The 15,751-nt window shown below is 40.2% G+C and overlaps 1 protein-coding gene and 1 pseudogene across 6 annotated transcripts in view; both read right to left on the bottom strand.

The window, feature by feature from the left end:
• RMDN2 (regulator of microtubule dynamics 2) overlaps window positions 1-11,639 on the bottom strand; it is a 70,296-nt gene extending 58,657 nt beyond the window's left edge. For all 6 annotated transcript variants that reach the window (XM_027555029.1, XM_027555027.1, XM_027555026.1 and 3 more), the window contains exons 1-2: window positions 11,511-11,639; window positions 4,497-4,964 (exon numbers count right to left, since the gene is read on the bottom strand). In XM_027555029.1, coding sequence (XP_027410830.1) covers window positions 4,497-4,948 — 452 coding nt within the window. In that variant the 5' untranslated portion in view covers window positions 4,949-4,964; window positions 11,511-11,639. The remainder of the gene's footprint in view (window positions 1-4,496; window positions 4,965-11,510) is intronic.
• LOC113901108 lies at window positions 2,565-3,563 on the bottom strand (annotated as a pseudogene).
• Window positions 11,640-15,751: the final 4,112 nt, after the last annotated feature.

Here is a 15,751-nt window from a genome sequence, read left to right as displayed (position 1 = left end):
ACCCCCAAAGAATGCCTAAGTCTAAAAGATTATTTCTAACCACCTACACTGTACCTGCCCACTCTACTAAACCTTGGGAAGATAAACTGAAAGACTCAGGGTGGTAGGCAGAAAGAAAGGTCAGGGGAAAACACAACAGAGGGCACCAAAACAAAAGGGTTCCCTGTAGGTAAAGGGGAACTTCCTGTTTTGAAAATAATTAAGTCATAATATCTGTTTGAGAGTACTGAACTAATAGTTTTGAAGGAGTTGATAAGTACAGTAAACTTATACCCCACTGGCTAATGCTATTTTAAAATATTAATCACGGATAAAGCAGAAGCTCTCTGGAGAGAATATTTCAGATAAATATCCAGATATTCAGTTACTGTGGGAATCTAAAGGAAGCATTAAAGCTTGGTTTATGAATATTTCAATGTTCTTTAGCACATGAAACATATGGAGACGTGTTTTGTTTTCTTTTTAAAGGCTTACCTTAAGCATTTTCCCATATTGAATTTAATACAAAGCAAATCTTTCCCTTCCTTTCTAAGCCATCATCTTTAGCCACAAAAATGTCCTATGTAGGTGGAACAGGTTAGATGCCGAATGCTTAAGCTGCATATAGAATTAACATGGCAAAAACATAGAGTATGATGATAGCAGATTCTAGAATCTAATGACATCAGTTTAAAATAAAATTGTTCTATGGCTCATCTTTCTGAAAAACTGCAATTCATGTGACTGCGGAATGTGTATTCTAACTTCAAAGCTAAATTTATCTTGGCAATAAAGCATGGCTTCCGATTACATGGGCCACATGCACAGATTATGGAGATTTGCTGTTATATTATAACCCACTTAAAGGCAAGAATAAAAAAATTATTAGAATACCGTCCTCTTCCTTTTCCACCTATGACATAAAACACTCCCTCAACAAGCTTCTCCATATCCTGTATACTGTAATATTACATCTTGTTTTTGTTCCCTTTCTAACAACTTTCTTTGGGAAACCCTTGAATAAATCCCTTTCAAAGCTCTCTAATTCTCACCATACCACTGTCAGTTTATAATCCAATTTTACCCAACATTCAAATGAATTTATCTGTTCCTGTTTCATAGTTGCTGGCAGAAGACATAGGATTCTTGCATAAGAGACAGAGGACTTTGTTACTCACAGCAAATTAAGCAATGTGATCACCCGCTTATTTATGTTGGTTCTCCTTGACCTCAGGACCCACAAGGGCAATGCGGAGAGCCCAGAGACTCTTAATATCAAGTGAACTGCCTTTCAAAGAAGGCACACCAAGCTCAGGGAATCCCCTACTTTTAGAGCAAGCAGTAACCAAATCTGTTCAATCTGCTGTTAGTCCAGAGGGGAAACACTGCCTCATTCTTCAGAGTTTCTCATCACAAACCAGAGAATGGCCTGGAGAGAGAGGCCACACCGACCTTACACCTGTCACAAAAATGAACTCAAAATGGGCCACAAACTTACATATAAAATGTAAAACTATGAAGCTCCTAGAAGATAACATGGGAGAAAACCTAGATAAATTTGGCAATGACTTTTTAAATACAATACCAAAGCCATGATCCATGAAAGAAATAACTGATAAGCTTCTGCGCTGAGAAAGATAATGTCAAGAGAATGAGAAGCTACTTTGCAAAATCCTTGCAAAGAATATTTCCCTTGAAAAGGGACTGTTATCCAAAATATACAATGACCTCTTAAAACTCAGCAATATAAAAATGAACAATCTCATTTAAAAAATGGGCCAAAGACCTTAACAGATACCTCACCAAAGATGCACAAAGGGTAAATAAGCATATGAAATGATGTTCCACATGGTGTGTCATTAGAGAAATATAAACTAAAACAACAATGTGATGTCATTACATACCTATTGGAATGGGCAAACTCCAGAACACTCACAACACCAAATGCTTGTGAGGATGCAGAGCAGCAGGAATTCATAGCTTATGGGAATCCAAAATGGGAGAGCCACTTTGGAAGACAGCTGGAGGCTTTCTACATAACTAAACATATACTTACCATACAATCCAGCAATCATGCTCCTTGGCAGTTCCCCAAATGAGATGAAAATTTATGTCTACTCAAAAACCTGTACATGAATGGTTATTGCAGCAGTTTTCATAATTACTAAAACTTGGACGCAACCAAGATGTCCTTCAGTAGGCGAATGGATAAATTGTGGTATATCCAGACAATGGAACATTATTCAGTGCTAAAAAGAAATGTGCTATTAAGGCACTATGAAAAAGTATAGAGGAAACGTAAATCCACATTACCAAGTAAAAGACGTCAAACTGACCACATACTATATGATTCCAACAATATGACATTCTAGAAAAGGCAAAACAGTAGAGAAAGTATAAAGATCAGAGGTTGCCAGGGGTTTAAAGGGGAGAGAGGGATAAACTGGCAGAGCACAGAGGATTTTTGGGGCAGTGTAAAGACCAGCAAGAACAAACGGTTCTTCTAGAATACATGACTTGGAAAACTAGATAATTCTATTAAGTGAGCAAGGCTGTATGGCCCATGTAGTCTCTTAAAGCCCAAATGAAACGGACAAACAATGAATTTTATTATGTGGTATTACTTTAACCTAAACTGAAATAAAATCTAATTTTTGAAAGGGAGATTTCTAAAGCTTTATATAACACTGTGATACAAATAATACCTTTTTTTTGGCCTGGGGGTGGGGTGGGGTTTAATGACTGAACAAGACAGACAAAACTGAAGCTTCTAGAAAAACTATCTGTTCCTGCTGGTCTTGTATCTCTCCTCGAACTTGACCTTGGCCTCTCGTCAGGCTTTGCATTCGACAGCAGGGTCTCTGAAGATATCCTTGTTGGCAACAGTTTCGTCCAAGGGGATACCCATAGAGATCGTGGTGGGCCTGAGGTGATTATAATGATAAACTTTCACCAAAGACTTGCTCTTTGACCTCTTGGCGATTTTCTTCTTGGCCAATGCAGCTGTCGCTTTGCAGGGACAGTGATTAGTTCCAGCCACCAGAGTATGGCTGTGGGGTGTGTCGGAGGCGCCATCATCAATATTCTTCATGATGACCTCTTTGTCTCCTTTGTAGTAACTAGCGAGGGCCAGCATCGCATTCCTGGGTTTCATGAACTTGCTCATTTCGGCAGCTACCACTCAGGACAACAGCAGAAAACTAAAATAATTATTTTAAACCCATGGTTTGATAGAGCAATACAAGTAAAAGATTGACAGCCTGGCATATTGCAGTCCAGGGGGGTCACAAAGAGACGGACGTGACTCGGGGATTGAACAACAAGCACTGATCTCAAAAGAATTGATCAATCATTTACGTTTCTTCATGTATGAAATCACCTTTAAATTCCTTCTCTTTGTTTCCTTTCTCTAGATCCCTCCTCCTTCTCCCAATTCTATATTCAGCAGATCACCTATTAATTTAAGTAATAGTTATTGTCATCTACTCGGCTTTCCCGGAGGCTCAGCAATAAAGCATCTGCCTGTAATACAGGAGCCACAGAAGACGGAGGGTTCAATTCCTGGGTTGGGAAGATTCCCTGGAGAAGAGAATGGCAATCCATCCCAGTATTCTTGCCTGGAGAATCCAATGGACAGAGGAGCCTGATGGGCTGCAGTCCATAGGGTCACAGAGTCAGACATGACTGAAGTGCCTTAGCATACACACACGGTGGGAGGCATAAGAACAGGTGTTAGGAATACGATGATGAAAACATCCTTGCCCTGATGAATTTCAGGCTATGTTACATTCACTAGTGCATCTTTATTTACTTTCCTATCTTACTCCTTAGAAACACTAGTCAGGCACAATTCCTTTTTTTTTTTCATAAATCATTTGTTTTTCCCCCAAAGGATATTATTCATGCCTTGATTTTAGAATCCAATGAATTAATCCCATGCAAGGATGAAACTGAGTCACTTGTACATTCTCAACTCTTTTTAGGTCTGTACTGCCCAATTCAGCAGCCACTGGTGCCATGTGACTGTTTAATTTTAAATTAATTGAGATTAAAACTTTTCAGTTCCTCCATTGCACAAGCTACACTTCAAGCTTAAGAGTTACACATGGCTTGTGGCTACCATACTGGGCAGACAGATTTAGATCATTTCTATGATCACAGAAAGTTTTATTAGACCATTTATTGGACAGTTCTTAACTACATAAGGGGTCAGAGACTGGCCACATTTAAAAACAGGTTACACGTTTTGGCAAATGATCACTGTCTTCCTCATACTCACGTGACGCCACCAGCACTAGCAAGTATTCTCTTTGTCAATGAGCTCTAAACTAAAGTACTGACCTCCACTGAATATGGTTTTAATTATAACATAAGCAAAAATAATCACTCCTTTTTATGCCTTATTATTAAATAGTAACAGCATATTTGACTGGGAATGTATAATGAAAATACCTAAATAATAGCAATGCTGCAATAAAGAATCAATTTAACATAAAAAACATCTTAAAGAAACTTACCCTCCCTCACTTTCCGCTTCCTCTGAACTATTACTTGTTGCTGAACTTTGAACTGTGGCAAGCCTTCTTTTTCTAGCTCTGTGCTGAGGACTTATCTTGTGAACAGTTACCTTCCCTCCAAGTTCACCTTGTATATACTCCTCCAGCTTTGGAATGGCTTCTTTAAGAACTCTGATTTCCTCTTTGAGTTCTTCCATATGTGTCAGTAATTCATTTAACTTCTCCAGTATTTGAAGCTGCCTTCCTTGAAAGATCGCTGTTGTTCCTTGGCCACTGGGCATTTCATCTTGCAAAGTCATCAAATCAAGTGAATTACCCAGAGAAAGAAATTTAGGTAAAGACATTGCTGTCCTTGGTTTACGAACCTTGTGATACCACAAAAGCAGCAAGCTGATTCCGGCAGTTCCCACCACAATGCCAAGTATCATTTCTCTATTTGTGGAATGAGGCATTTCTTAGGTTTTGTTTCTAAAATTAAAAAAACAAAAAAACAAAAAAAACAGTAAATGAACATTATTTCTGTCTTTGCCCAGGACAAAAATACTGGAGTTTTTTTCCCCATCAACAAAAATCACGTTTGCATCATCACAAAAAATTTAATAACACTTGATAAATCACAAACTAAAATAAATTATGAGTAATGGCCTCTATATGGCAATTACTATCTGAGTTTCCCCAATGGCTCAGCAGTAAAGAATCCACTTATAATGCAGGAGATGTGGCAGAAACCACGGGTTCAATCCCTGGGTCAGAAAGATCCCCTGGAAAAGGAAATGGCAACTCACTCTAGTGTTCCTGCCTGGAAACTCCCATGGATAGAGAAGCCTGGCAGGCTACAGTCCATGGGGTCGCAAAAGAGCCGGACACGACTTAGTGACTAAACGACAACAAAAAACCAAATTGCCTCTATGATGTATGTGGGTGAGTGGAAATACTACCTTTAAGGATATTACTGACAACCAATGTAAAGTATCAACTTTAATTCAGAATCGGTATTCTATACATCTGATCTGAAATTTACTCTTTTTCATGTATTTTTAAAGGGTATGATAGAGGTAAAAGCATCATTATAAATTTCTGAAAAAAACTGTTTCAGAATTCAAATTATGCTTAACTGTATCTGAACCTCTTGTTTGTATATAATTAACTTTGCAACGCTATGGACTGTAGCTAGAGTGCTAATGTCTGGGTTTTACTTTATCTTTCAGGAAAGCCCAAGAGAAAGCTTTTCCTTAGCATCTGGTTCACATTTCGTACTCCAATTTAGAGTGATGAACATTTTAAAATGGGATTTGGGATATATAATATAGAGAAAGTTTTGGCTTGTGTGTGCCCACTTCATCTTCTGCTTTATTCAATGCGGAAAGCAGAGACACTACCGTATGTGCAGGCTTCACCTCATTTCTTCCGACCAGGAATTCTGCTTCTTACTCATAGTTCTACTTCTGTCTGAGGCCTTAATGCTTTCATTTTCTTTCAAATGTTCACTTACTTTTAAAGTAACAAAAAACTAATTTCTTTGACTCCTTCCTCCTCCTGAACTTTCACCATTTGCATCAAAGACCTAAGCTCTGGCCCATCTAATTCCACATAACCTCAGCTACTTTGACAAAATGCACCATAATCTTTCTTTACTTTATCCCCTCTTCACTAGTTTTATTGCTTATCACTGTTTTTAAAGTCAGAAGGCCACTAAAGGAAAACAATAGTATAAATCTTTCCGCCACATAAAGTTACAGCAAGAAGTTGTCATCTCTAAACCAGGAAGCAGGCCCTCACAAGATACTGAATCTGCCAGTGCCTTGATCTTGGATTTCTTAGACTATAAAATAATGAGAAATAAATTTTTGCTGTATATAAGCCACCCAATCTACAGGATTTTGTTATAGCAGTCTAAATGGCCTAAGCCATCATCCAGAAAGCACGCAGATTAAAAAAAAAGACTAAACAAAGAAACCAAGTAGAGCCTATAGGGTAGTATCAAGCAGTCTAAAACATATATAGTTAAAAGGAAGAAGGGGTACAAAAAAAAAACCTTAAAAGGAAAAATGGCCAAAAAAAATTCCAAGTTGGACAAAGCCTAAAAACCCAAAGATCCAAGAAGATCAACATAATCCAAGAAAAATAAAATCAAACCAAGGTCAAACACTATTAAAATGCTGAAAGCTAGTAAGAAATCTTAAAAGTAGCCAGTGATGGGGAAAAAAAAGACATTACTTACAGAGAAAGAAGATAAGATTACAGCAGACAGTGTCTCAGAGATGTCACCTTAGAAACTAATCAAGCAAGAAAACAACGGAGTGACAACAACGGAGTGACACCTTGAAATGGCTGAAAGAAACTTTCAACTTGCATTTCTATACCGAGTAAAATAGTTTTCAAAAATCAGGGTATTTTAAACAAAGAAGTATTTAAAATACTATTTTAAATATTATTTAAAATAATATTTATTTTAAATATTGAACTATTTTAATATTTTAAAGACTATTTTAAAAAAAGAAAAGTTGAGAGAATCCATTACCAGCAGCCATTCACTACAAAAAATGCTACTGGGGTTCATCAGGCAGAAGTAAAATGATAACCACAGAAATTCGGGTCTATGCACAGGATGAAGAGCGCCAGTGGTGGCAAACATATGGCAAAATACGAAAGTCACTTTTTTCTCATTTTAAGATTGATTCATTAAATACTTGCTTATTACAGCAAAAAATGACAGTAACATCATGAGGTTTTTTATCGGATGTCGAAGTAATAAAGTAGGATAACAGCACAAAGGATAAGGGAAAAAGAAAATCCGCTGTTGTAAGGGTCCTGGGTTATAAAGCAGTGTTATAGTAAGTTAAAGATCCCAGTTGTAAGCCCCAGGGCAACCACTCAAAAGACAAAAACAATAACACCAAAAAAAACGAACAAACTTCCATAAAAATGTAAATAATCAGCCAAAAGTGGTAATAGTAATGGGAAAACTGAAGCTATTTCAATTAGTCCAGAAGTCAGGAAAAGAGGAAAAAAGAACAAATGGGCAACCAGAAAACTAGAAGAAAAGAAATATCATGACTATACTGGAAAACAGCACCAAAAGATGGAGAAATAACATTTTTGTTTGTCAGTGGAAAAGATCCAGCTTTTTTTAAAGGAAGATTAGATAAATGACAGTAAAAGAGAGATTAGAGAATCGCTGCAATTAACATGAGAAGGAAAGGAGGGTGGATGGTCTCCAGTGCACAAGTACAGAGGCCGACCTCTGATGGAAACACAAACCATTGGAGTAATGAAAGAGAAGACAGATTACGTAAGCAGGTTCAGGAAGGCGGGGAGGTGCGATGGTGGGACCTTATGAAAGTTCTCTTTGATTGCTTCACTATTCTAAGTGAAATGGGAACAAAATAAACCACTGAGGAGGAGAAAGAGGGGAAGTAGTATTGTAAAGATGCAAATTCTGAATTCAGTTGTATACCTGAAATATGCTTTCCTATGGTTCACAGCCTATGATCTCACATACTGAAGCGAAGCATTACTGGGATTACCTGGTGGTCCAGTGGGTTAGGACTGGGTGCTTCCAACTGCAGTGGTCTGGGTTCAGTCCCTGGCTGGGTAACTAAGATACCACAAATCATAAAGTGTGGCCAAAAATCGTTTTAATTAAAAAAAAAAAAAAAGGCATTACTCATACTCTAAACAGTCAAATATGTTTCAATGATGCCCCATGGAAGAGAAAGACTAAGACTCTATTACCAAGAAGTCTTCCTAAAAGAAACTTTATTATTTATTTATTTTTATTTGGCTATGCCGCACAGCACACAGAATCCTAGTTCCCTGCTGCTGCTGCTGCTAAGTCGCTTCAGTCGTGTCCGACTCTGTGCTCCCTGCAGTGAAACCACAGAGTCCTAACCACTGGACTGCCAAGGAAGTCCCAAGAATATCTCTTTAGACTCCTCCGTAATATACTAGACTACAAGCGTTGAACACATGGATTACCCTATTTGGATGTATTCCTGCATCACAGGTTTAAGTATAAAAGAACTAATGCTTTTTAAATAATAACTTTCCAGAAACTATCTTGCGTGTTGGTGAATATTATATACAAGAGACTTAAGAATTCCTTCTCCTGAAGCCAAAGGTTCCAGTAGCAAGCCTGTGTGCTTAACCTGGCCTACCTGAATTCAGGACATAGTTTGTGCTGTGCTTTGTCGCTCAGTCGTGTTGGACTCTTTGAGAACCCATGGACTGTAGCCTGTCAGGTTCCTCTGTCTATGGGATTCTCCAGGCAAGAATACTACAGTAAGCTGCTATGCCCTCCTCCAGGGGATCTTCCCAACCCAGGGGATCGAACCGAGGTCTCCTGCATTGCAGGCCATCTGAGCCACCAGGGAAGCCCATCACTATTTTTTTAAGCAAAAAGTATTTTTGCCTAACCATTATAAATATGAACTCTAAGTCTAACCATCTGTCCACTCCCATCCTGTGTAGGAGACATGCCAGCAGCAGATTCAGACCAGTTTGTAACTTTACCTAAAGTTGGAGGTAATTATTATCAGCTAGTCAATTTTATTTCTACAAAAAAATATATCATAAACTATTTCAAAAGAGTACTACAAAAAGGCAACAGATACAAGAAAAGTCACTGTATGTTCATGATTTAATATTTACAGCACATCTAATAATCACTGAGCGTCAAGCTTGACCATCTTGGCTCTTTCTTGTCAATACAAAGATTAATGCAGGATGTTCACATGCTGACCTTGAGGTCTATCAGAAGAACTCTTCCTATTGATTGCTTTCTTGGCTCATTCCTGCTGGGCCTTCTTTGAATTTTACATTAAAAAAACATAGCCTAGTTTGAATTATTTTTTAATTTAATCAGTAAATAAATGGAAGTCAAGATCTACCAAGGAAGATCTTATTCCTGAGATGGTACCAGGTTTAAACAGGTGAGAAAGAGTTATCAAATTTTGTTTGACCCTTTCTTTAGAAATTATAACTTTCCTGGTGGTTCAGACGGTAAAGCGTCTGCCTACAATGCGGGAGACCTGGGTTCAATCCCTGGGTCGGGGAGATCTCCTGGAGAAGGACATGGCAACCCACTCCAGTATTCTTGCCGCCACCCCATACCAATCCCAAGTTATCTCTTTGAGGCAGGTCTTGCTATTATCTCTACTGGGCAGATAAGGAAACTGAGGCACATAGCTGTCAAGTCATTTATCCAGAGGTCACCCAACTAGGAATAAGAACTGTTACCCTTGATAACTCCTGGTACTGTTGCATGATGAAGATTCAGAAAGCATCAACAAGGACATAAAGGAGAATGCTGAGTGGGTAGAGATGTTCAGAACTGAAATACAACTTCAGAACTTTAAAATCAACTGGGAAAAAAGCTAGAGTCAACGCAGCAGGTATTGGTTTCAAATAACCACAACTAAAGAATAATAGCTCAAACTATGTCTGAGTTTTATATCAGTATAAAATGAATGTTCTAAGTCAATTAATTTGAAAAAAGGAGCTCATTAAAAAGAGTAACAGGAGAGTAATAGAACACTTGCTTGCCTGCAGTATAATTTCAAAGTTAATATTATATCATTTATATAATAACTTTGATATTTAATTATCACATTAGTAGTAGACACTTGCAGTTTATTATAAAAACAGTAACTTAAAAACATGTTGACTAGGGCATTTCCTAGTTGTCCAGTGGTTAGGACTCAGTACTTTCGGTCCAGTGGTGAGGACTCAGTGCTTTCACTGCTGGGGCCTCCAGCAATCCCTGGTCAGGGAACTAAGATCGCACAGTAGAAAGAAAGATAAAAAGATAGAGAGAAAAAAAGAATAAATCTTGGTTTATAATATAGATACACATATATAGAGAGAAATCAGACAGATTAATCAGATGCTAGGTATTATTCCTGCCACATGTTTTAATTAGTAAGGTGCTAATAATAATGTACAATAAGATATAATTTTATTACAAATTATTGGTATCTAAAATTAATATGTAATACATAATTAAAAGATTATTTGCAGAGATGAGAATTAAGAATTCTGCTGAAATAGTAAATCATCAAAATGTTGACTCTACAGAAACTTCTACAATAAAATTCCTTTGTAGAACATGTCATAAAAAATTAACTTCAGAAAACAATTGTCATGTTCTAGTTTCAATTAAAATTAATTTTCAGATATGGAAAGTATGCTTTACCAAGTTATTTACAATGCTTTCAAACAATATTTAGCATATACATTCACTTAGTTCATCAGCAGATTCTTAGCGGGGAAATACATAAAATACAGAACTCTGATAAACTCGGAAGAAGGATGAAAACTTGTGCAAATCAGGTAAAAGTACACAGTAAGGGTTACAAGTGACCATGAGTTGTAAGCATAAGGGAATTCTCTGAGACCTTGAATTAGCGATTAGATTCCCCACAGCGACCTGGATAACTCGATACTTTCTAAGTGAATTCTAATACTCCTATTTCATTCGGTTTTCACTTTTTCCCTCCTATTTAATAATTCTTTATTTCGGCCTCCCTGATGTTTGGCTTATCTGCAAATGTTTGTCCAACTAAAAATCTAGCATTCATTTTCTGTAGAACAAGTAGAGAATCCGAGTTTGCCAAAACAAAACAAAAAACGTTTGCCGAAGGCTGAAAGGTAAGAAAGCCCCAGGGCGCTCAAGCGAGAGGAAGGCAAGTGTCTCCGGCGGAAACTGAGCTGGGTCTGCTGCCCGCTCCCCACGCACCCAAAGCCGGGGGCCCGCGCGGAAATACTGGCGACCTCTGGGGTCGAAGGCGGCGCTGGAGGAAGCCGCTGTTAACCCGCTCTGCTGCCCCCAAAATACACAGCACCGCGGGCCTGCGGGAGGATGCCCAGCAGCAATGCGGCGGCCGAGAGGACGCCTGCACGACCCGGAAGTGCGGTGGCCGCCGCCGGAAGTGCCGCCTGGGCCCTCGGCTCTCGGCCCTTGCCCGCGTCCCACCCCGGGCCGCAGAGACGCACGCTGCCAACCGGCTGACGCACCTGTTTTCGCGGCGCTGGTCTCTCTGCCGTCGGAGACCTGGGACCTGCTGGCGGGGTGATCGGGAGCGAAGCGGCGGGCGGACAGTAGTCCGGGAGCTTCCGAGTCCCAAGGTCCAGCGCCGCGGCCGCGGTGTCCTGCCCAGCTACCGGAGGCGCCGGGGGAGGGGCCGGCTCCACTCGCCCTGCGGGCTCCCGCCTCTTCCCGCTGGCGGTCAACTCTCCGGGGCGGGGGCCCCGCGCATCTTTTACAAAAGGAGACAAGTGCGCCCTACCTGGCGCCTTGACTCGCTTCGGACTTTGCCGCCCGGTTGTCGCCTCCCCCAAAGCTCATCTCCCCGCCCTGACCACCGCGCCCTGGCTCAGGGCCACAAGCGGAGGTTCGGCGCGTTCTTGCTGCCTCCGGCGCGCTTTCGTCCATCACTGAGGCTCCCCAAACCCATCTCCTTGCCTTAGTATCATCCTTTTTCTCTACCGTTTTCTAGATAATAATCTTGAACCTTCCACGTGACAGAGTCAAACGTGATGTCTTGCACGAATTACTGATCAAATTATCCCAACTTTAACTCACTTTTTATTTTTTTTTAATTGGGGGATAATTGTTTTGCAATACTGTGTTGATTTCTGCCATACATCACCATGAATCAGTCACAGGTATGCATATATATTCTGGGTCCTGAACACCCGCCCTCCCCCGCCCGGCCCATCTCCCTCCCCATCCTTCCTGTCTAGGTTGTCACAGAGCACTGGGTTGAGCTCCCTGTGTCACACAGAAAATTCCCTCTTGCTATCTATTTTACATACGGTAATTATATATTTCCAGTTAATTCTCTCAGTTCTTCCCACCTTCTTCTTTGTTCTTACCCCAACCCCCACTATGGTCCTGAGTTGCCTTTAGGTAAAAACCTTTTTCTTCTCAGATGCTTAACAAAATAGAGATTTTATCCAGCTTCACCTTGTGTGGTTTGTGTCAATATAAGGAAAATAATTTCTGTCAAATGAACTATTAAAAAAACTGCACACTCACTCTTTCTGTGTTGTCCTTGCTTTGAGCTTTAAATTTAGGCTTGCAGGAAACTTGGTCTTGAGTGGTAGTTTCCTACCAATGTGTTGAATGGAATTAAAAATAGATGCACTCCTATTTATCAAAACCCCCCACAAAAACCACCAAAAAGCTGCTCTGTAGAGTCAGAAGACTAATTTCACAATCCATATGAAGCTATTTACTAATGGAGCTTCTATAGGACCTTTAAAACTACAAAATGTTTTTTGAGCTTTAGGAAAGCTATATTCAAGAGTAAGTAAGCCTAGCCAAGTCATTTTATTAAAACTAAGTTATATTTTGGAAGACAGCAAACCAATGTGTGTATATGCTCAGTCTCTAAGTTGTGTCTGACTCTGTAACCCCAGGGACTGTAACCCGCTGGACTCTTTCCATGGGTTATTCTAGGCATGAGTACTGGAGTGGGTTGCTATTTCCTCCTCCAGGGGATCTTCCCAACCCAGGGACGGAACCAGCTTCTCCTCTTGAGTCGCCTGCATTGGCAAGTGAATTCTTTACCACTGAGCCACCTGGGAAGCCCCAAAGTCATTTTATTAAAGCAATGTTATATTTTGGAAGACAGCAGACTAATACTTAGCATCTAAGATTTGAAACTGTGAGAACCCTTCTAAGAACCACTTTTGTTTACATCTTGTGGTTTGCAAGGATATTACAATACAATGCTAATATTTGCTTTATGTAAACAGAATATAATGTAAACCTGTCTAGCAGGTTTACATAGGTTTTTCTTTTAACAAGATTTTTTTCCTAAAGAAATTCAGCTGTTTCTTCGGTAACACTTTAATGGTTTGAAGCACCTTGAGATTTAAGCTTTTCCGGGAGTCCATGCAGTTGTTCACCGCTGTTTCCCCAGCATACATCACAAAAGAGGTCTGCAACAAAAATGTGGAATACGGGCTGAGAACAGTGCCTTACCAACCCCCTGCTCCAAAAGACAGTGCTGACTTGTTCTTCACGTTCAGGGAGTAGGGTCAAATAGCCAGATTCTTTCATATGCCTGTGTGGCACCTGTTTCCCCTTGATTATGTTTCTTGAGCAGTAAAAATTATCTGAGACGTAGAAATTCACATAGTGGTAGCCATTGATCTTTGGCAAAGTTAAAACTAAAAAGTAAAACAAGAGGAGCTGTATTTGCCAGGCATTGTAGGAATGCTATGGAAGAGAAGGAATGATTCCACCTGCCTCTACTAGGAATGAGGTCTAAAAGAAATGTCTGAAGGGAAAAAGAAAATCACTAGGAATCTCAGTCGACTCAATGGACATGAGTTTGAACAAACTCTAGGAGACAGTGAAGGACGGGGAAGCCTGGTGTGCTACAGTCCGTGGGGTCACAAAGAGTGGAACAGGACTGAGCAACTGAACAGCAACAACAAAGGAATCTCAGAGACTTTGTCTGTCATGAACTGAATGTTTATTTTCCTCCAAAATTCATTATATTTGATCCCTAATCCCCAATGTGGTATTTGGAGGTGAGGCCTTTGGGAAATAATTAGGTTGTGAGACTGGACCTCTCTAGAATGTGATTAATGCCCTCATAAGGATCCATGGGGGCTGTTTCTTATTCTACCATGTGAGGATACAAAGAGAAGCCAGCAATGTGCAACCTAGAAGAGGACCTTCACCAGAAACCAATGTTTCTGGTGCTATGATCTCTGATATCCCACCTCCAGGATCATGAGAAATAAATCTTGGCTATTTAAGCCACCCAGTCTATGGTAATTTGTTACAGCAGCCCAAACTAAAGACATTTTGATTCATCACCACCAGCACAGTATCACAGTCAGCTAACACCTCTGCTGTACGGGCCTTCACAATTTGTCCCCTTCTACTTTTCCAGCTTTTCTCTACCATTTTCACCAGACATCAATTCTTCACTTCAGCTGTAAGCGAACTACCTTATTTTCTTTCCATCAGTCACACATTTCCCCAGTCTCTGTGTCCTTTTTAGGCTGCTCTCTGTAATACTCTCCTCTTTGCCACCTGCCAAAAACCAGTTCATCCAATTTAATCTGCTTCCCTTGAGAAGCTACTTCACACATCCTCCTCCTCCCCCAAAGAAGTACTCCTCCACGCCCTGCCAAAACTGTGTGGAAGGGTAAGGAGTTCCCGTAAGCACAAACCCACTCCGGGCTGACTTCCTGCTCCCAGGTACACTGGATTATTGTTACCGCTTGCTCAGTGACTGCTGCATCCTGGGGTCCCAACATATTCAAGGCAAGGATGTATTCATCTTTGTATCCCCAGCGCCTGGCACAGTGCTCGTATTCTATATTGATAAATATTTGAAAAGCTTTCTTTGAAAGTATTATTTACTCTCAAGAGAAAAGCGTTAACGAAATTTGTAGTCTTTTGGATGGTGGAAACATGAGAAGTGTCAAGGGTATGTGGTGGTGCAGGAGGGAGTGTTTCATTTTTATTTCTTGGGTTTTACCTACATGGTTTTATTTCCAGCAAGAAATTGAATGACAAAGTTGGTGGATGAAGGAGCCATCCAGACATAGCTGAAGCTCCAAGTTCCCCAGCTTAGGTCTGTAAACTGGAGGGAGATCTAATAGCAACTACAGCCACAACAGAAAGGTTGATTGACTCCTAGACTCAGGTCTTGCTTTATTCTGTATATGAATTATCTTAGTTCATCTTCCCAACAGTCTTGTGAGGTAGGTTATATTATAGATGAGACTTGCTGCCTGTGATGGAACGTTGGCAGGGGACTCTTCATAACACCTTTGGTGAGCACATCATAGCACTTCTCAAGTATTACTGTTCTGTCTGCATGCCCTACTTCAGTTACTTGGCGTTCAGCCTTCTCTGCTCCCTCTATGGGGATTGAACCTCCAAATCAGAGCACTTATCCCACGGAAGGCTTCCTCATTAGGGCTCTGCCACTATCTCTAAACCACAGGGTTTAAAATTATGGCAGGTCTATCATATTCAGTGTAAGCTAGGAATAGAGTTTGCGGGAAAATAATCCTGTGTCTAATATAAACAGTTTGGGGCTTTTTTTTGATATATATATCAGGGATTTATGCTATGCTATGCTATGCTAAGTCATTTCAGTCGTGTCCGACTCTGTGCAACCCCATAGACGGCAGCCCACCAGGTTCCCCTGTCCCTGGGATTCTCCAGGCAAGAACACTGGAGTGGGTTGCCATTTCCTTCTCCAGTGCATGAAAGGGAAAAG

Source organism: Bos indicus x Bos taurus, chromosome 11, assembly GCF_003369695.1.
Source record: "Bos indicus x Bos taurus breed Angus x Brahman F1 hybrid chromosome 11, Bos_hybrid_MaternalHap_v2.0, whole genome shotgun sequence".
Classification (NCBI taxonomy): Eukaryota; Metazoa; Chordata; class Mammalia; order Artiodactyla; family Bovidae; genus Bos; species Bos indicus x Bos taurus.
This window is presented reverse-complemented; position numbering and strand designations above follow the sequence as displayed.